This window comes from Salmo trutta, chromosome 35 (genome assembly GCF_901001165.1).
Source record: "Salmo trutta chromosome 35, fSalTru1.1, whole genome shotgun sequence".
NCBI classification, from domain to species: Eukaryota; Metazoa; Chordata; class Actinopteri; order Salmoniformes; family Salmonidae; genus Salmo; species Salmo trutta.
The window spans coordinates 39,447,699-39,469,042 of record NC_042991.1 but is presented as its reverse complement, the minus strand read 5'-3'; the positions used below and the strand labels follow the sequence as shown (position 1 = coordinate 39,469,042).

General features: G+C 44.1%; 2 protein-coding genes across 2 annotated transcripts in view; both read left to right on the top strand.

Annotated features, from left to right (window-relative positions):
• The first annotated feature begins 1,144 nt into the window (after nt 1-1,144).
• zgc:153284 (GRX_SH3BGR domain-containing protein) lies at nt 1,145-5,638 on the top strand. Its single transcript, XM_029734434.1, has 3 exons — nt 1,145-1,372; nt 2,502-2,669; nt 5,459-5,638. Exons 1-3 carry the CDS (start codon nt 1,328-1,330, stop codon nt 5,519-5,521), a joined length of 276 nt encoding a protein of 91 aa, XP_029590294.1. The 5' UTR covers nt 1,145-1,327; the 3' UTR covers nt 5,522-5,638.
• Nucleotides 5,639-8,507: 2,869 nt separating this feature from the next.
• lca5 (lebercilin LCA5) overlaps nt 8,508-21,344 on the top strand; it is a 29,770-nt gene continuing 16,933 nt past the window's right edge. The window contains exons 1-7 of the mRNA XM_029734458.1: nt 8,508-8,909; nt 10,272-10,676; nt 11,681-11,928; nt 13,406-13,570; nt 13,729-13,869; nt 18,068-18,205; nt 21,187-21,280. Of these exons, the coding sequence (XP_029590318.1) occupies nt 10,295-10,676; nt 11,681-11,928; nt 13,406-13,570; nt 13,729-13,869; nt 18,068-18,205; nt 21,187-21,280 (1,168 nt within the window). The 5' untranslated portion in view covers nt 8,508-8,909; nt 10,272-10,294. The remainder of the gene's footprint in view (nt 8,910-10,271; nt 10,677-11,680; nt 11,929-13,405; nt 13,571-13,728; nt 13,870-18,067; nt 18,206-21,186; nt 21,281-21,344) is intronic.

The window sequence follows — 21,344 nt, the reverse complement described above, 5'->3', positions numbered from 1 at the left end:
CAAAGTGTAATTAACAACTTCACCATGCTCAAAGGTATATTCAATGTCTTTTTTTTAAATTATTTTTTTACACATCTACCAGTAGGTGCCCTTCTTTGTGAGGCACTGGAAAACCTTCCTGGTCTTTGTGGTTGAAATTCACTGCTCAACTAGGGGACCTTACAATTATCTGTAAGTGTGGGGTACAGAGATGAGGTCGTCATTACAAAAATCATGTTAAACACTATTATTCCACACAGTGAGTCCATACAACTTATTATGGGACTTGTTAAGCAAATGTTTACTCCTGAACTTATTTAGGTTTGACATAACAAAGGGGTTGAATACTTATTGACTCAAGACATTTCAGCTTTTCATTTGAAATTAATTTGTACAAATTTGTAAAAACACAATGCCACTTTGACATCATGGGGTATTGTGGGTAGTGACAAAACATCTCAATGTAATTCAGGCTGTAACAACAAAATGTGGAAAAAGTCAAAGGGTTATTTCTGAAGGCTGTGTATATATATATATATATATATATGTACTGTATATATGTACTGTATATATATGTACTGTATATACCTTCTGCATCTCTTCAGACCTGAGACAAACATTCTCTGAGGTGCTCAATGGCATGCCACTCTCTCTCTCTCTGTCTCTGTCTCTCTCTCTCACTCTGTCTCTCTCTCTCTCTCTCTGTCTCTCTCTGTCTCTCTCTCTGTCTCTGTCTCTCTCTCTCACTCTGTCTCTCTCTCTCTCTCTCTCTCTCTCTCTCTCTCTGTCTCTCTCTGTCTCTCTCTCTGTCTCTCTCTCTCTCTGTCTCTCTCTCTCTCCCTCTCTCTCTCTCTCTCTCTCTATCTATGTGTGTGTATGTGTGTGTGTGTGATGCGTGTGTATCTATCTATCTGTGTGTGTGTGTGTATGTGTATGTGTGTGTGTGATGCGTGTGTATCTATCTATCTGTGTGTGTGTGTGTGTATGTGTGTGTGTGATGCGTGTGTATCTATCTGTGTGTGTGTGTGATGCGTGTGTATCTGTGTGTGTAATGTGTGTGTGTGTGTGTGTGTGTCTATGTGTGTGTGATGTATGTGTGTGTGTGACAACAGCAAGAAATAGACATAACAGGAGTGGTCGGCAGCCAGGGGGGTGTGGCCAACAGGTAAGCCATGTTTAAACCTGTTCACCTTGTCTGTTGCGACACCTTGAAGCAGTCTACACTCCACTCCTCTCCACACACACACACAGAGAGACAGCTCTCTATGGGACAACACACCACTGGAACACAAACTTAACTGGATCATATTATATTGATATTTTGTAGCAGTATATATCATCAGGTATCATGTCTATCATCGTGTATTTCAGCAGCGCGAGCGGTTCCAGAGAGGTATGTGTTCTCACCTGTCTCATTCATTTACCTGGCTGCATCCACTTCACCGCTCTGCCTCTTTTACCTGAGTGATATATAGAAGAAGAAGTCAAACTGAACACTTCTCTTACCAGCTCTGACTTACCAGCTCTGACTTATTAGCTCTGACTTATTAGCTCTGACTTATTAGCTCTGACTTATTAGCTCTGACTTACTAGCTCTGACTTACTAGCTCTGACTTACTAGCTCTGACTTACCAGCTCTGACTTTGCTGATAGCTGCTTTATCGAGGAGAGTTGTATTGACTATGAGTTGTGGTTGTCTTACCTAGCTACCTTAAGATGAATAACAGGAAGTCGCTCTGGACAAGAGCATCTGATAAATAACTCAAATGTAAAGGTTTACCCGGCTGCACCTACCACGCCACTCCCGGCTCGGCCTGCCTCTGTCAGGCTAACAGATTTTCTGTGGACCACGGAACCAACCGTACGCAGGCTATCAAGCGTCTCAGAGTAAAAGTTCTGATTTTAGGATCAGTTGTGCTTTTTACAACACTATGAATTAGATTACATGGACAGATCCTAGATCAGAACTTGTAATCTGAGATACCGTCACACCGTCCCTGAGCTCTACTGTGAATGTGGTGGACCTCTGTAATAATCAGAATATCAAGTTATACTGTACTACTACCTCTGTAATCATTATAATATGAAGTTATACTGTACCACTACCTCTGTAATCATTATAATATTAAGTTATACTAAGTATATTAAGTATAGATCGTTAAATTTTTACAATATCCTTCCATAGGTGACTCTGATTCACCCTTATGGGCCCTGGTCAACAGCAGTGCACTATATAGGGGAAAGGGTGCCATTTGGGAAGCAGACAATGTTAGAAATAAATTATTAATATGACAAAATATTTTAAGTGTTACGATTGGGTCGGCAGGTAGCCTAGTGCTTAGAGTGTTGGACTAGTAACTGAAAGGTTGAAAGTTCAAATCCCTGAGCTGACAGAGTAAAAATCTGTCGTTCTGAACAAGGCAGTTAACCCCCGGTAGGCCGTCATTGTTAATAAGATTTTCTTGTTAACTGACTTGCCTAGTTAAATAAATAAAAATTGTTCTTTATTATTTACACATCAGCTAAAACAGCAGCAGAGCCAGATCTTCTCCTTCCTGGACTCTAAGAAGATCAAGTACAAGGCGGTGGACATCACCCAGGGGTCAGAGGTCAAAGAAGAGATGAGGAAGAAGACAGGAAACCCCACCGCTCTGCCACCACAGGTCTTCAACAAGGACGTGTACTGCGGGGTGAGTCTAGAAGCAGCTAGCACAAGGCCAGGGCTACATTCTGAATGGCCCTGTTTCCACTACTTTAGCACAAGGCCAGGGCTACATTCTGAATGGCCCTGTTTCCACTACTTTAGCACAAGGCCAGGGCTACATTCTGAATGGCCCTGTTTCCTATATAGTCCACTACTTTAGCACAAGGCCAGGGCTACATTCTGAATGGCCCTGTTTCCTATATAGTCCACTACTTTAGCACAAGGCCAGGGCTACATTCTGAATGGCCCTGTTTCCTATATAGTCCACTACTTTAGCACAAGGCCAGGGCTACATTCTAAATGTCCCTGTTTCCTATATTGTCCACTACTTTAGCACAAGGCCAGGGCTACATTCTGAATGGCCCTGTTTCCTATATAGTCCACTACTTTAGCACAAGGCCAGGGCTACATTCTAAATGGCCCTGTTTCCTATATAGTCCACTACTTTTGACCAAGGGCCTATTGTATATGTGTGGGCCCTGGTCAATAGCACCAAATAAGGAGTAGGGTCACATTTGGGACCCAGTTCTAGCTTCTCTGGTTCTGGAGAGCTACTGGTTCTGGAGAGCTACTGGTTCTGGAGAGCTACTGGTTTTGGATAGATACTGGTTCTGGAGAGATACTGGTCCTGGAGAGATACTGGTTCAGGAGAGATACTGGTTCTGGAGAGATACTGGTCCTGGAGAGATACTGGTTCTGGAGAGATACTGGTTCAGGAGAGATACTGGTTCTGGAGAGATACTGGTCCTGGAGAGATACTGGTTCTGGATAGATACTGGTTCTGGAGAGATACTGGTTCTGGAGAGCTACTGGTTCTATAGAGATACTGGTTCTGGAGAGATACTGGTCCTGGAGAGATACTGGTTCAGGAGAGATACTGGTTCTGGAGAGATACTGGTTCTGGAGAGATACTGGTTCAGGAGAGATACTGGTTCTGGAGAGATACTGGTTCTATAGAGATACTGGTTCAGGAGAGATACTGGTTCTGGAGAGATACTGGTTCTGGAGAGATACTGGTTCTGGAGAGATACTGGTTCTATAGAGATACTGGTTCAGGAGAGATACTGGTTCTGGAGAGCTACTGGTTCTGGAGAGATACTGGTTCTGGAGAGATACTGGTTCTGGAGCGATACTGTTTGTGCAAGCTTTTGTTCCACCTTCAGTGTGGACCTTTAACCATTTCAATCAGGTGTATAAGTGTCAGACTGGAACAAAAGCCTACACCTGCAGTGTGACATCCTGGTTCTCCTGACTGACTGGTTGCACCTATTCCCTATATCGTGCACTACTTTTGACTAGAGCTACTGACTAGACTACTCTGACTATAGGGTGCCATTTGGAACGCAGCCTGGGTGTGGACCAGAATCGAATCATTACTTAGGCTGCACAACGCCCATAGCTTTAAGTCAATACACACGCACGCACGCACACACACACACGCACACACAACACACACACACACTAGTAATTCTCGTTCAGGCGGCACTGGAATTTTACCACAGCAGGGCGAGGCCACTTGAAAACCTTCATGTGAACAGGGTACTTCCTGTTGGGGTGGACTGTATGGTCACTGGTGTACCTCACACACCTGCAGCCCCCGCAAGGCAGGGGGGTGGGGGGGGGGGTCCGGACTCTGGGGGTCCCCCCTCCCCAGGTAGCATATGGACACGTCCTAAGCCATGGCAAGCACATTTAGAATTACAGAAAATTAGCCGTAAAACTGCACAATTCTTTCTCAGCTTCAAGGCAAAATGTGTAGAATAGTAGGAAATTAGCTTTAAAAATGTAAAATTCTCTCAGCCTCATGGCGTAATGTGTAGAATAATAGGAGATTTTCTCTTTGCCCCATGGCAAAATGTGGAGAATTGTAGGGGGGGGGGGGGGGGGGGGGGGGGCTTGCTCAGACCTGGTGGTACGTCACTGTGTCTGGCCCTGCCGTTAACTGAAAGAAGAAGAAATTAACCTCTGATTGTAGACAAATACTGTTCCATGTTGTTGTTGGGTGTTTATCGTTGCTGGTCCTGTCTGTCTGTGATGCAGTTATTGTGTTTAAAGCGTTGTGTTTGTTCATCTGTCCAATCCCATTTCCATCTATTTGCATCAGTATTACTCAGAATCAGTGAAACACACTGCATCCACAGCTCTCACGCTCTCCCTCCCTATCCAATTTATGTTTTTCTCCTCTCCCCCATCTCTCTCCCCGATCTCTCATCACTCTCTCTCCCCCTTCTCTCCCTCATCTCTCATCGCTCTCTCTGCCCTCTCTCTCCCCCATCTCTCATCGCTCTCTCTGCCCTCTCTCTGCCCTCTCTCTCCCCCATCTCTCATCGCTCTCTCTGCCCTCTCTCTCCCCCATCTCTCATCGCTCTCTCTGCCCGCTCTCTCCCCCATCTCTCATCGCTCTCTCTGCCCGCTCTCTCCCCCATCTCTCATCGCTCTCTCTGCCCGCTCTCTCCCCCATCTCTCATCGCTCTCTGCCTTCTCACTCCCCCATCTCTCATCACTCTCTCTGCACTCTCTCTCTCTCATCACTCTCTCTGCCCTCTCTCTGCCTTCTCTCATCGCTCTCTCTGCCCTCTCTCTCCCCATCTCTCATCACTCTCTCTGCCCTCTCCCCATCTCTCATCGCTCTCTCTCCCCATCTCTCATCCCTCTCTCTCCCCATCTCTCATCCCTCTCTCTCCCCATCTCTCATCGCTCTCTGCACCCCTTTCTCATTGCTCTCTCTGCCATCTCTCATCGCTCTCTCTCTCCCTCATCTTTCTCGCTCTGCAGGACTTCTCTGTGTTTTATGAGGCGGTGGAGGCTGGAAAAGCAGAGGCCTTCTTTAAGCTGTAACAGACAAAGGAAGATCACCTGCCAGAAGACTCTTCCCTCCACTTCAGAAAGTATTCACACTCCATGACTTAATCCCCATTGTGTTGTGTTACAGCCTGAATTCATTTGAAAATGAAATACAGAAATATCTCATTTACATAAGTATTCACACCCCTGAGTCAATACATGTTAGAATCACCTTAGGCAGCTATTACAGCTCTGTGTCTTCCTGGATGTCTCTAAGAGCTTTGAGTCTTACTGGATGTCTCTAAGAGCTTTGAGTCTTCCTGGATGTCTCTAAGAGCTTTGAGTCTTACTGGATGTCTCTAAGAGCTTTGAGTCTTCCTGGATGTCTCTAAGAGCTTTGAGTCTTACTGGATGTCTCTAAGAGCTTTGAGTCTTACTGGATGTCTCTAAGAGCTTTGAGTCTTACTGGATGTCTCTAAGAGCTTTGAGTCTTGCTGGATGTCTCTAAGAGCTTTGAGTCTTACTGGATGTCTCTAAGAGCTTTGAGTCTTACTGGATGTCTCTAAGAGCTCTGTGTCTTCCTGGATGTCTCTAAGAGCTTAGAGTCTTCCTGGATGTCTCTAAGAGCTTTGAGTCTTACTGGATGTCTCTAAGAACTTTGATCAGCTGTATTGTACAACATCTGCACATTATTCTGTTTTGAATTCTTCACGCTAGTCAAGTTTGCTAGACAGCCATTTTCAAGTCTTGCCATAGATTTTCAAGCTAATTTAAGTCAAAACTGTAACTAGGCCACTCAGGAATATTCAGTGTAGTCTTGGTAAGCAACTACAGTGTAGATTTGGCCTTGTGTTGTCCTGCTGAAAAGGTGAATTCATCTCCCAGTGTCGGTTGGAAAGCAGACTGAACCAGGTTTTCCTCTTGGATTTCACAGGTGCTCAGCTCTATTCTGTTTCTTTTCATCCTAAAAATCTCCCTAGTCCTTGGCGATGACAAGCATACCCATAACGTGATGCAGCCACCATCATGCTTGAAAATATGAAGAGTGGTACTCAGTGATATGTTGTGTTGAATTTGCCCCAAACATAACGCTTTGTTTTCAGGACATAAAGTTCATGTCTTTGCCAAAAAAAAAATAGTTTTACTTAAGGGCCTTGTTGCAAACAGGATGCATGTTTTGGAATATTTGTATTCTGTACAGGCTTTCTTATTTCACTCTGTCATTTAGGTTAGTATTGTGGAGTAACTACAATATTGTCGATCCATCCTCAATTTTCTCCTATCACAGCCAGTAAACTCTGTAACTGTTTTAAAGTCACCATTGGCCTCATGGTGAAATCCCTGAGTGGTTTCCTTCCTCTCTGGCAACTGAATTAGGAAGGACGTCTGTATATTTGTAGTGACTGGGTGTATTGATACACCATCCAAAGTGTAATTAATAACTTCACCATGCTCAAAGGGATATTCAATGTCTGCATTTTTAAACACTATTATTGCACACAGTGAGTCCATGCAATTTATTATGTGAGTACATTTTTACTCCTGAACTTATTTAGGCTTGCCATACTTATTATTGACTCAAGACATTTCAGCTTTTCATTTTTATTGATTTGTAAACATGTAAAAAAAAAAATGAATTCTACTTTAAAACGGGGCATTGTGTGTAAGCCAAGGGGGACACAACATCTCACAAGTCAAGAGGTGTGAATACTTTCTGAATGTATAACCATTGTCTTGTTTAGCAAAATAAAGGCATTCTTATATTTCTTCTTTTTGTGTTATTTATTTATCATTGTTACAATGTTATTATAATGTTATTATAATGTTATTTGTAGTAGTCCTCTCATGTAAATCAAAATCTCTTAACATAATCAATAATACATATCAGCAGGAATCATAATTAAACACACAACAACAACAACAGATTCTGAACCTACACGTCCACGCATAACTGACCAAATTATGAAATACGAGCGTTGTAATTTAGAATTCTGTAAAGTCAGTGTGGAAGAGGTGAAAAAAAGTATCAACAATGACAAGCTACCTGGGTCTGACAACTTGGATGGATTTTTTTTGTTTTATATATATATTTTTTAACTAGGCAAGTCAGTTAAGAACAAATTCTTATTTACAATGACGGCCTACCGAAAGGCAAAAGGCCTCCTGCGGGGACGGGGGCTGGGATTAAAAATAAAATTCAAAATAAAAGATGTAGGACAAAACACACATCATGACAAGAGACACAACACTACATAAAGAGAGACCTAAGACAACAACATAGCAAAGCAGCAACACATGACAACACAACATGATAGCAACACAACATGACAACAACATGGTAGCAACACAACATGATAACATGGTAGCAACATGACAACAACATGGTAGCAACACAACATGGTGGCAACACAACATGACAACAACATGGTAGCAACACAACATGACAACAACATGGTAGCAACACAACATGACAACAACATGGTAGCAACACATGGTAGCAACACACACAATGTGGTAGCAGCACAAAACATGGTACAAACATGGTAGAAACAGAAGAAATTCAAATCCATAATACAAAATACAAAAACAGACACCTACAATAAAAAAAAGTCACATTCAAATCACATCCTTTGACATGATTTTTTGCATTGCCTCTGCTGTAAACTCATTGAGACCCACAAAGCTTTCTACTGCACTCACAATAATCCACATTTTCGTCCGATTTATTCTCCGTTTGTGCCGTGTATACAGTTTATAACCATAAACCAATAAATGCTTACAAAAATCCACCTTTTTTTTAATAACATGCAAATATATCAGGAATGGATCCCTTCGGTTACTGGAATGAATTAATAATAATAATATTATAATATATTATATATAATATTATAATATATATAATATTAATAAGGATAATCTCTTATCTGGGTTCATGCAACATGTGGTCACAGCGTCTCTCTCTGGTTCAACTATGGAACGACACCGTAAAGTGGTACGGGAGGGGGTTGCCATGGCACCGCGTCATAGTGACCAGAGCGGACCGACCGAAGGGCTCGGCGGAATCTGCCATGTAGCTAGCGGCTAGTCCTGTTTCTATCCCTAGCTTGCTTTTTAGTAAATCCCCCACCCCACAATTAGAGGGCAATAAATGACCAATATCCTAAATAGATAGCTAAAGAGCCATGGATATATTCTGGTATAACTGCAGGGTTAAATGTTGTTACTAAGGTACGGGAGGCTGTTGTTGTTAGCTAGGTTTGCTAATTTAGCTAACGTCGTTAGCTATATAACTAGCTATACAGAGCTAACGAGCCACGGTGCTAGGTAGCGAGACAAACAGCTAGACATCTAAGACTAGTTAGCTATCAACTTGACCGGACAGAGACTATTCAGCGGAAAGGGAGAAGTCATGAAGACGTGACGCCAAGGTAATCTTAACGAGGTGGGTTGATAATGCCTCTTTACAAACTTTCATTTAAAATTAGACGAAAAACAAAAATAGCAAATTGTCTCAAATACATGTTGATTAAATCTGGTGACGTAGCAGCTAGCTAACATTAGCTAACATGTTGCTTTTGGATGTGTGTGTGTGTGGGGGGCTAGTTGGGGATTACGTTTAGCAACGGAAAGGTTTTTATAACTAAACCAAGATAGACCACAGCTTGTCTTTTCCAATGGGAACAAATGAGTCATAGTGGCCAGAAGAAGCAAGAAGGTGGCTTGCTAAGCGAAACACCAGCTAGGGGATATCTTATTGACGCAGTCTAGTATACATCTGTATATTTATGTTAGGGAACTTAACTCGCCTTTGTACTCCTCCTAAACAGCGTGATTTAAAAAAATAAAATTAAAAAAAACTTTTGCAAAAAGAGTGAAGTCTTCAAAACTTAGTCCGTTCTGTTGATAACATATTTTTTGTTTGTTTTGGTAACAGAAAACTGTATTGAGATCAAATGTTTAATTGATGAGAAGATTTGCAGAATTTCGGCCAAAATCCATCTTGTTCCATCTTCTCCCAAAGTGGGCTTCCTCTTACTTCCAAATTTGGTAGTGAGAGGAAACGCTAACCGGATGCTTCACATTTATACATCCAGTGAAATATCTGTGCGTTTACTGTTTAAGAATCAAACGGAAGCAAACAAGAGTAAACAGAACGAAACGGGGCAGGACCCTACCTGAATTTGTCCAATAGAAATAGAAACACTGTTTGTTTGCGCTAACTTTTTGGACTCATCACAGCAACTGCTACTGTTCACTATCTGCCACTTTATTCCTATTCCTGTATTTGATTTGAACGTGTGCCATCTCCCGAGTGTTACTAGAGGTGTCACTACAGACACCCTGGTTCGAATCCAGGCTGTAACATAACCGGCCGTGATTGGGAGTCCCATAGGGCGGCGTCTGTATTTGGCCCGGGGTTAGGCCGTCATTGTAAATAAGAATATGTTCTTAAAACTGACTTGCCCAGTTAAATAAAGGTTAAATACATTACTTTTTTTTTTTTAAAGATTAAAGATGTGAAAGCTTCTCAGGCCTGTCCAAAAAAAAGTTGTCCTACTGAATTGCATTCCTGTGAAATAAAATGACAAAATGGCTAAAGCAATCAACAGACTGACTAGGCTAGGATGTTATTATGCCTTAGAGAGAATGATTAAGGCTGTGTTCCAAATGGCACCCTATTGCCGTTTGTAGTACACTAGGTTATATCAATGTTATTGACTGGTAGGGAGCCTACACAGTCAGTGATACAGTGTAATAGGACTAATCTGAATCATTGAATGACTTCTTATGCGTATCCATGAAGAATCTCCTGTCAGAGGGAACAACATGGATACGGAGAACATTCCTCACCCTTACGGGGACAACCGAGACGCGGAGCGTCAGAGTCGGCAGTCCCGCACGGCTGGGAAAGGTTCCGAGGCGTCTCTAGGAACTCTGAAACGGGACAAGAGTCGGGACGGCGAAAGGGACGTGAGGGACAGCTGTGCCGGGGACCAGGCTAAGACACGGACACAGGAACTAGATCCTGACCGGGATCGCATGTCAGACAGAGAGCATAGGAGGAGCAGCTCATTCTACTCTGAAGACTACGAGAACCTAACACCCTCGGAACGCACGCTGTCGCCCTACTCCCGTACGCCTTCCCCAAGCCCTCGCAGAAAGGGACCTCGCGCCAAGAGGGTCTCCAGCAGTCCTCTACACAAAGCAGGTACTGTACACTCACACCAACCCACGCAATGTCTCCAGTAGATAGCAGTGTAACTCGCTAGCACATTTCAAATGTGGTCTCTGTACTACTCTAAGGTGTAACACATGGCTATGTCCTAGTTGTTATGTAGGTATAACACATGGCTATGTCCTAGTTGTTATGTAGGTATAACACACAGAAATGTCCTAGTTGTTATGTAGGTATAACACACAGAGATGTCCTAGTTGTTATATAGGTGTAACACACAGAGATGTCCTAGTTGTTATATTGTTGTTATGTAGGTGTAACACATGGCTATGTCCTAGTTGTTATGTAGGTGTAACACACAGAGATGTCCTAGTTGTTATGTTGTTGTTATGTAGGTGTAACACATAGAGATGTCCTAGTTGTTATGTAGGTGTAACACATGGCTATGTCCTAGTTGTTATATAGGTGTAACACTTAGAGATGTCCTAGTTGTTATGTAGGTATAACACATGGCTATGTCCAAGTTGTTATGTAGGTGTAACACATAGAGATGTCCTAGTTGTTATGTAGGTATAACACATGGCTATGTCCTAGTTGTTATGTAGGTGTAACACATAGAGATGTCCTAGTTGTTATGTAGGTATAACACATGGCTATGTCCTAGTTGTTATGTTGTTGTTATGTAGGTATAACACATGGCTGTGTCCTAGTTGTTATGTAGGTATAACACACAGAGATGTCCTAGTTGTTATGTTGTTGTAACACACAGAGATGTATGAAACTTACTCCTCAGATGTAAGAGCTAGCTTTTGAGTGGCGCGACCGGTAGAGACGCTTTAGGGAGGACAGTCATGTGTGTTTGTAAGGCGGAGGGCCAGGGTTGGATCCAGGTATGTGCTGAATCAGGAGGAAGTGGTACTGGCCAAGCAAGCAGTGTGATATCCTTAGGGAGTGATGCATAGTTTCATGTCCTTTGTATTGTGTGTGTCCCAGGTGTGTGCTGTGTGTAACCCTGTGTGTGTGTTTCTCCTCCATAGGTGTGCGTCGGGGTGTGTATCGCCCTCCCCGTTTGGGCGCCCAGCCCCAGAGGCCTCAGCGTTGGGGGGTACGGACCGAGTCCCAGAGCCTGATCAAGGACTCCACGGCGCCCCCTAAAGATCTTGACCTGGTGACCAAGCGCATGCTGTCGGCCCGCCTGTTGAAGATCAACGAGCTACGCAACGCCCTGGCAGAGCTTCAGCTCCACACTGACCAGCTAACCAAGGAGAACCGCATCCTCAGACAGGTAACCAAGGAGAACCGCATCCTCAGACAGGTAACCAAGGAGAACCGCATCCTCAGACAGGTAACCAAGGAGAACCGCATCCTCAGACAGGTAACCAAGGAGAACCGCATCCTCAGACAGGTAACCAAGGAGAACCGCATCCTCAGACAGGTAACCAAGGAGACATCCTCGGACAGGTAACCAAGGAGAACCGCATCCTCGGACAGGTAACCAAGGAGAACCGCATCCTCGGACAGGTAACCAAGGAGAACCGCGTCCTCGGACAGGTAACCAAGGAGAACCGCATCCTCGGACAGGTAACCAAGGAGAACCGCATCCTCGGACAGGTAACCAAGGAGAACCGCATCCTCGGACAGGTAACCAAGGAGAACCGCATCCTCGGACAGGTAACCAAGGAGAACCGCATCCTCGGACAGGTAACCAAGGAGAACCGCATCCTCGGACAGGTAACCAAGGAGAACCGCATCCTCGGACAGGTAACCAAGGAGAACCGCATCCTCGGACAGGTAACCAAGGAGAACCGCATCCTCGGACAGGTAACCAAGGAGAACCGCATCCTCGGACAGGTAACCAAGGAGAACCGCATCCTCGGACAGGTAACCAAGGAGAACCGCATCCTCGGACAGGTAACCAAGGAGAACCGCATCCTCGGACAGGTAACCAAGGAGAACCGCATCCTCGGACAGGTAACCAAGGAGAACCGCATCCTCGGACAGGTAACCAAGGAGAACCGCATCCTCGGACAGGTAACCAAGGAGAACCGCATCCTCGGACAGGTAACCAAGGAGAACCGCATCCTTGGACAGGTAACCAAGGAGAACCGCATCCTCAGACAGGTAACCAAGGAGAACCGCATCCTCTGCCTAACTTTCTGACTAGGGTTGAAATACTCCTGTAACTTTAGAATAATTCCTAGGATTTCTAACTCTAAATCAGGTAAAAGCGATGTTACTTAGTCGCCTTGGGTCCCTCCAATGTCATTTTTATTGGACAGTTACTTTAATACAGCCTGTCCATAGAGATAGATAGAGGACTCTTGATACTTTAATACAGCCTGTCCATAGAGATAGATAGAGGACTCTTGATGGATAAAACCCATTTTAGCATGGGCATTGTCAAGGGCTTCCACAATTTAAAAGTAGTCAACTGGGTAGGGTTTCCTATGGATTGGGTGTGATCAGCCAATGATCAGAGCATTGTGTTTTTCATATTGGGTCGCCTATGATTTGTAAATTGCTTTAAGCTATATCACTGTCATTTTAGTGGCCACAATAAATTAATGACACATAATATTTGGTTTAGGTCAATCACCAATATAAGGTTTATGCTTTTTTTTTTCAAACACAAAAGAAGAATAAAATGGACTACTTTAAAATGGAGATATTCTCAATGGCGCTGCCACAGACGCCATAATAACCCAGATACAGGAATCCTCGTAATCTATTTCAATGAGCCTGTCTGTGTGTGATTCCTAAAGCTACAGCACCGGCAGGAGAAGGCGCTGCAGCGATACGACGACACGGAGAGCGAGATCGCCCAGCTGCTGTCGCGCCACGCCAACGAGACCACAGCTCTGCGGGAACGTCTACGGCGGACACAGGAGAGGGAGAGGGACACTGAGAGGCGACTCAAAGACACACAGGTACGGAAAGCCAGAGGGCTCATACCTGACCAGTTCTAGTGTTTGCTTTTTGTAGAAGAGTACAAAATAAATCAAATAGGTTTAAGTGTGAGCTGACCAGAGGTGCCTTTCTGCCTGTCTATCTGTCTGTCCATCTGACTGTCCCTCCCTCCCTCCAGGAGCAGCTGCAGCGTAGCCAGTCGTCCCTGGGTCGTCTGAGGCGTCTGGCAGAACAGCAGGAGCTAGGTCCCAGGGAGGAGCTCACCAGGAGACTGGAGCAGGAGAGAGTCAAGGACCAGGAGAACCAGCTGAAGATCAAGGTACAGTAGCTACTAACACGCTACAGAGACCATCTCCTGCACATGTTAAACAAAGATCACACATCACAGGGCTCTAAAGGTGAAGTACAGGACACTAGTTCAAACACACACACATACACGCAGGCAGGCAGGCAGGCAGGCAGGCAGACAAAGCAGTACCTATCCTCTTGGTGGTGTTTATGTTCCTGGGTGATGGTTTCAACATGCGGTTGGCATAGATTATTGTAGGGGTGATAAGCCGATATGACACCAATGTCTATGAAAATTCCACATACCAGATTTTTAACAGGGTCGTTAGCATTTTAGTATTTTCAGATTATTTCCTGCACCTACCTAACTCAAAATCGAGACGTCGGATTACAACCAGACTATAGCGTCCATAAAGCGACTGTTGGACTTCAAAAAAGGTCAGATTGTCTAAGTTTGTAGGTGCAACAGTTTTATTAAATGTATCATTTATCGGTTTCATATGCTAATTTCTGTCCATTAAGGACCAACGATGTGCTATTTTTTTGTAGCATTTCTGAAACAGTGCCATTCAAATGCTCATTCCAGGGTTTGTCTTTATTTTTACTATTTTCTACATTGTAGAATAATAGTGAAGACATCAAAACTATGAAATAACACATGGAATCATGTAGTAACCAAAAAAAGTGTGATAATATACACTGCTCAAAAAAATAAAGGGAACACTAAAATAACACATCCTAGATCTGAATGAAAGAAATCATCTTATTAAATACTTTTTTCTTTACATAGTTGAATGTGCTGACAACAAAATCACACAAAAATAATCAATGGAAATTCAATTTATCAACACATGGAGGTCTGGATTGGAGTCACACTCAAAATTAAAGTGGAAAACCACACTACAGGCTGATCCAACTTTGATGTAATGTCCTTAAAACAAGTCAAAATGAGGCTCAGTAGTGTGTGTGGCCTCTAGGTGCCTGTATGACCTCCCTACAACGCCTGGGCATGCTCCTGATGAGGTGGCGGATGGTCTCCTGAGGGATCTCCTCCCAGACCTGGACTAAAGCATCCGCCAACTCCTGGAAAGTCTGTGGTGCAACGTGGCGTTGGTGGATGGAGCGAGACATGATGTCCCAGATGTGCTCAATTGGATTCAGGTCTGGGGAACGGGCGGGCCAGTCCATAGCATCAATGCCTTCCTCTTGCAGGAACTGCTGACACACTCCAGCCACATGAGGTCTAGCATTGTCTTGCATTAGGAGGAAAGCAGGGCCAACCGCACCAGCATATGGTCTCACAAGGGGTCTGAGGATCTCATCTCGGTACCTAATGGCAGTCAGGCTACCTCTGGCGAGCACATGGAGGGCTGTGCGGCCCCCCAAAGAAATGCCACCCCACACCATGACTGACCCACCGCCAAACCGGTCATGCTGGAGGATGTTGCAGGCAGCAGAACGTTCTCCACGGCGTCCCCAGACTCTGTCACGTCTGTCACGTGCTCAGTGTGAACCTGCTTTCATCTGTGAAGAGCACAGGGCGCCAGTGGCGAATTTGCCAATCTTGGTGTTCTCTGGCAAATGCCAAACGTCCTGCACGGTGTTGGGCTGTAAGCACAACCCCCCACCTGTGGACGTCGGGCCCTCATACCACCCTCATGGAGTCTGTTTCTGACCGTTTGAGCAGACACATGCACATTTGTGGCCTGCTGGAGGTCATTTTGCAGGGCTCTGGCAGTGTTTCTCCTGCTCCTCCTTGCACAAAGGCGGAGGTAGCGGTCCTGCTGCTGGGGTGTCTTGCTAATTGCCTATAATTTCCACCTGTTGTCTATTCCATTTGCACAACAGCATGTGAAATTTATTGTCAATCAGTGTTGCTTCCTAAGTGGACAGTTTGATTTCACAGAAGTGTGATTGACTTGGAGTTACATTATGTTGTTTAAGTGTTCCCTTTATTTTTTTGAGCAGTATATTTGAGATTTGAGATTCTTCATCCTTTGCTTTGATGGAAGCTTTACATACTATGAGATTCTTCAAAGTAGCCACCCTTTGCCTTGATGACAGCTTTGCACACTCTTGTCATTCTCTCAACCAGCTTCATGAGGTAGTCACCTGGAATACATTTCAATTAACAGGTGTGCCTTCTTAAAAGTTAATTTGTGGAATTTCTTTCTTAATGTTTTTGAGCCAATCTGTTGTGTTGTGACAAGGTAGAGGTGGTATACAGAAGATAGCCCTATTTGGTAAAACACCAAGTCCATATTATGGCAAGAACAACTCAAATAAGCAAAGATAGACGACAGTCCATCATTACTTTAAGACATGAAGGTCAGTCAATCTGGAAAGTTTCTTCAAGTGCAGTCGCAAAAACCATCAAGCGCTACGATGAAACTGATTAACTGCACCTCAGATTGCATCCCAAATAAATGCTTCACAGAGTTCAAGTAACAGACACATCTGTTAACTCGAAATGACACAATGACAAGGTTCCAGTTTAACAAAGTTTACTATACTGTATGAACACACTACAAGGTAGCCATTACACTCACGGCTAGGTCCATCAACGAACTAACTTCCTGCGCAGGCGCACTCTTGACTGGATGGCCCCGTAATAACAGAAATATAGGGATACTTAAAACATGAACTTAACAACATCAATCAAGCAATCAAATGTATTTATAAAGCCCTTCTTACATCAGCCGATGTCTCAAAGTGCTGTACAGAAACCCAGCCTAAAACCCCAAACAGCAAAGCAATGCAGGTGTAGAAGCACAGTGGCTAGGAAAAACTCCCTAGAAAGACCAAAACCTAGAGAGGAACCAGGCTATGACGGGTGGCCAGTCCTCTTCTGGCTGTGCCAGGTGGAGATTATAACAGAACATGGCCAAGATGTTCAAACGTTCATAGATGACCAGCAGGGTCAGATAATAATCACAGTGGTCGTAGAGGGTAGGGTGCAACAGGTCAGCACCTCAGGAGTAAATGTCTGTTGGCTTTTCATAGCCAATCATTCAGAGTTCGAGACAGCAGGTGTGGTAGAGAGAGAGAGTTGAAAACAGCAGGTCTGGGACAGGTAGCACGTCCGGTGAACAGGTCAGGATTCCATAGAAGCAGGCAGAACAGTTGAAACTGGAGCAGCAGCACGGCCAGGTGGACTGGGGACAGCAAGGAGTTATCAGGCCAGGTAGTCCTGAGGCATGGTCCTAGGGCTCAGGTCCTCCGAGAGAGAGAATTAGAGAGAGCATACTTAAATTCACACAGGACACCGGATAAGACAGGAGAATTAGACCAGATATAACAGACTGACCCTAGCCCCCCCGACACAAACTATTGCAGCAAAAATACTGGAGGCTGAGACAGGAGGGGTCAGGAGACACTGTGGCCCCATCCGATGATACCCCCAGACAGAGCCAAACAGGCAGGATATAACCCCACCACTTTGCCAAAGCACAGCCCCCACACCACTAGAGGGTTATCTTCAAACCAGCAATTTACTGCCCTGAGACAAGACCTGGGTCTCTATCTACACCACGTCCTGTATCTACTGACACCACCACATGTTGTTATGCTAGACCTCTACCTACACCACATCCTGTATCTACTGACACCACCATGTTGTTATGCTGGGCCTCTACCTACACCACGTCCTGTATCTACGGACACCACCACATGTTGTTGTGCTGGGCCTCTATCTACACCACGTCCTGTATCTACTGACACCACCACATGTTGTTATGCTGGGCCTCTACCTACACCACGTCCTGTATCTACTGACACCACCACATGTTGTTATGCTGGGCCTCTACCTACACCACGTCCTGTATCTACTGACACCACTGTAAAACCTTGGTGGTGCATGGGTGGAGTAGGCATTGTGGTGCTGTAAAACCTTGGTAGAGCATGGGTGCAGTAGGCATTGTGGTGCTGTAAAACCTTGGTAGAGCATGGGTGGAGTAGGCATTATGGTGCTGTATAACTTTAGTAGAGCATGGGTGGAGTAGGCATTGTGGTGCTGTAAAACCTTGGTAGAGCATGGGTGGAGTAGGCATTGTGGTGCTCATGTGAATTTCCATTATTTTCCGGCTTCAGATCAATGTCTACTTCTCCCTTAAAACATAGTTGTTGATGTTCCTTAGTGTCCAGTTCCCTCTCCTTCTCCTACAAGGGTTAGTTAGCTTCTATAATGCAAATTATAGTGTGTGTGTGTGTGTGTGTGTGTGTGTGTTTAGGATCTGGAGCGCAGAGTGGAACTGAGCAGCAGTAGTTATCAGAGGCAGCTAGCTACAGAGAGGAGGAAGACCATCAGTACCCAGGACCAGGTCTCAGACCTACAGGAGGAGGTGGAACGGCTCAGCAACAAACTCAAGGTACACACACACACACACACACACACACACACACACACACACACACGGACAAACACACACAAGGACACTCACTCACACGGACACACACACACACAAACGCATGAAGGCACATACACACACACTACGTTGCTCATTGACTCCATGTATTGTATATCATCACTGCATTCTGAAAACTATTCAGACCCCTTGACTTTTTCCACAATTTTTACGTTACAGCCTTATTCTAAAATAGATTCAATTGTTTTTTTTCCTCACTAATCTACACACAATACCCCATAATGACAAAGCGAAAATAGTTTTAAATTTGTTTCCCCAAATGTATTTAAAATAAAACCCTAAAATATCATATTTACATAAGTATTCAGACCCTTTACTCAGTACTTTGTTGAAGCACCTTTGGCAGCGATTACAGCCTCGAGTTTTCTTGGGTATGACGCTACAAGCTTGGCACACCTGTATTTGGGGAGTTTCTCCCATTCTTCTCTGCAGATCCTCTCAAGCTCTGTCAGGTTGGATGGGGAGCGTTGCTGCACAGTTATTTTCAGGTCTCTCCAGAGATGTTCGATCAGGTTCAAGTCCGGGCTCTGGCTGGGCCACTCAAGGACATTCAGAGACTTGTCCCGAAGCCACTCCTGTGTTGTCTTGGCTGTGTGCTTAGGGTCCTTGTCCTGTTGGAAGGTGAACTTTTGACCCTGTCTGAGGTCCCAAGCTCTTTCAAACAAGTTCCCATCAAGGATCTCTCTTCACTTTGCTTCGTTCATCTTTTCCTCAATCCTGACTAGTCTCCTAGTCCCTGCCACTGAAAAACATCCCCACAGAATGATGCTGCCACCACCATGCTTCACTGTAAGGATGGTGCCAGGTTTCCTCCAGACGTGATACTTGGCATTCAGGCCAAAGAGTTAAATCTTGGTTTCATCAGCCCAGAGAATCTTCTTTCTAATAGTCAGAGTCCTTTAGGTGCCTTTTGGCAAACTCCAAGAGGGCTGTCATGTGACTTTTACTGAGGAGTGGCTTTCATCTGGCCACTCTACCATAAAAGCCTGATTGGTGGAGTGCTGCAGACATGGTTGTCATTCTGGAAGGTTCTCCCATCTCCACAGAGGGACGCAGATCTGTCAGAGTGACCATCGGGTTCTTGGTCACCTCCCTGACCAAGGCCCTTCTCCCCCGATTGCTCAGTTTGGCCGGGAGACCAGCTCTAGGAAGTGTCTTGGTGGTTCCAAACGTCTTCCATTTAAGAATGATGGAGGCCACTGTGTTCTTGGGGACCTTCAATGCTGCAGACAGTTTTTGGTATCCCTCCCCAGATCTGTGCCTCGACACAATCCTGTCCCTGACCTCTATGGACATTTCCTTCGACCTCATAGCTTCATTTTTGCTCTGACATTCACGGTCAACTATGGGACTTTATATAGACAGGTGTGTGCCTTTCCAAAACATGTCCAATCAATTGAATTTACCACAGGAATGATCAATGGAAACATGATGCACCTGAGCTCAATTTTGAGTCTCATAGCAAAGAATGAATTCTTTTAGTACCAGTGAAAAGTTTTGACACACCTACTCATTCCAGGGTTTTTCTTTATTTTGAATTTTTTTTTACATTTTACATAATAGTGAAGACAACAAAACTATGAAATAACACATAAGGAATCATGTAGTAACCAAAAAAGTGTTCAACAAATCAAAATATATTTTATATTTTAGGTTCTTCAAAGTAGTCATCCTTTGCCTTGATGACAGCTTTGCATACTTTTGGCATTCTCTCAACCTGCTTCACGAGGTAGTCACCTGGAATGCATTTCAATTAACAGGTGTGCCTTGTTAAAAGTTTATTTGTGGAATTTCTTTCCTTCTTTATGCGTTTGAGCCAATCAGTTGTGTTGTGACAAGGTACGGGTGGTATACAGAAGATAGCCCTATTTGGTAAAAGACCAAGTCCATATTATTTCAAGAACAGCTCAAAAAACAGTCCATCATTACTTTAAGACATGAGGTCAGTCAGTCCGGAAAATTCCAAGAACTTTGAATGTTTCTTCAAATGCAGTCGCAAAAACCATCAAGTGCTGTGATGAAACTTGCTCTCATGAGGACCGCCACAGGAAAGGAAGACCCAGAGTTAACTCTGCTGCAGAGGGTAAGTTCATTAGAGTTAACTTTACCTCAGATTGCATCCCAAATAAATGCTTCGAAGAGTACAAGTAACAGACACATCTCAAAATCAACTGTTCAGAGGAGACTGCGTGAATCAGGCCTTCATGGTCGAATTGCTGCAGAGAAACCACTACTAAAGGACACCAATAAGAAGAACAGACTTGCTTGGGCCAAGAAACACGAGCAATGGACATTAGACCGGTGGAAATCTGTCCTTTGAGTCCAAATGTGAGATTTTTGGTTCCAACCGCCGTGTCTTTGTGAGACGCAGAGTAGGTGAACAGATGATCTCCACATGTGTGGTTCCCACCGTGAAGCATGGAGGAGGAGGCAAAAGGTGGCTACTTTGAAGAATCTAAAATCAAAAATATATTTTGATTTGTTTAACACTTTTTTGGTTACTACAGATTCCATATGTGTTATTTCATAGTTTTGATGTCTTCACTATTATTCTACCATGTAATATATAGTTAAAAAAAAAAAAACTTGAATGAGTAGGTGTGTCCAAAGTTTTGACTGGTACTGTATGTAAATAAGGTATTTCAGTGTTTAATTTGTAATCAATTTTCCCAAAATTCTGTTTCAATTTTCCCAAAATCTGTTTTTGCTTATGGGGTATTGTGATGTCATTATGGGGTATTGAGTGTAGATTGAGGAGGAACATTTTCTATTTAATCCGTTTCAGAATGATGCTGTAATGTAACAAAATATGGAAATAGTCAAGGGGTCTGAAAACTTTCCGAATGATCACGAAGACACACACACGGAGACAGACACACATACACTCTACGTTGCGTTATAAAAGCTAACTCTAACCCTTGTAGGAGAAGGAGAGGGAACTGGACACTAGGAATATCTATGCCAACCGCTTGTTGAAACCATCGCCCAGGAACATAGACAACACCACAAAGAGGAAAGGTAAACGCACTCCAGGGTTAAACGTCCCCCTCCTGTAATTCTCACAGGAACCACTTTGTCACCC

Excerpts from the sequence above, each read along its gene's own strand:
- zgc:153284 (XM_029734434.1), top strand. The coding sequence starts at position 1,328 with ATGTCTATCATCGTGTATTTCAGCAGCGCGAGCGGTTCCAGAGAG. Across the intron at positions 1,373-2,501 it reads GCGCGAGCGGTTCCAGAGAG|CTAAAACAGCAGCAGAGCCA; the intron begins GTATGTGTTCTC and ends TTTACACATCAG. Across the intron at positions 2,670-5,458 it reads ACAAGGACGTGTACTGCGGG|GACTTCTCTGTGTTTTATGA; the intron begins GTGAGTCTAGAA and ends CTCGCTCTGCAG.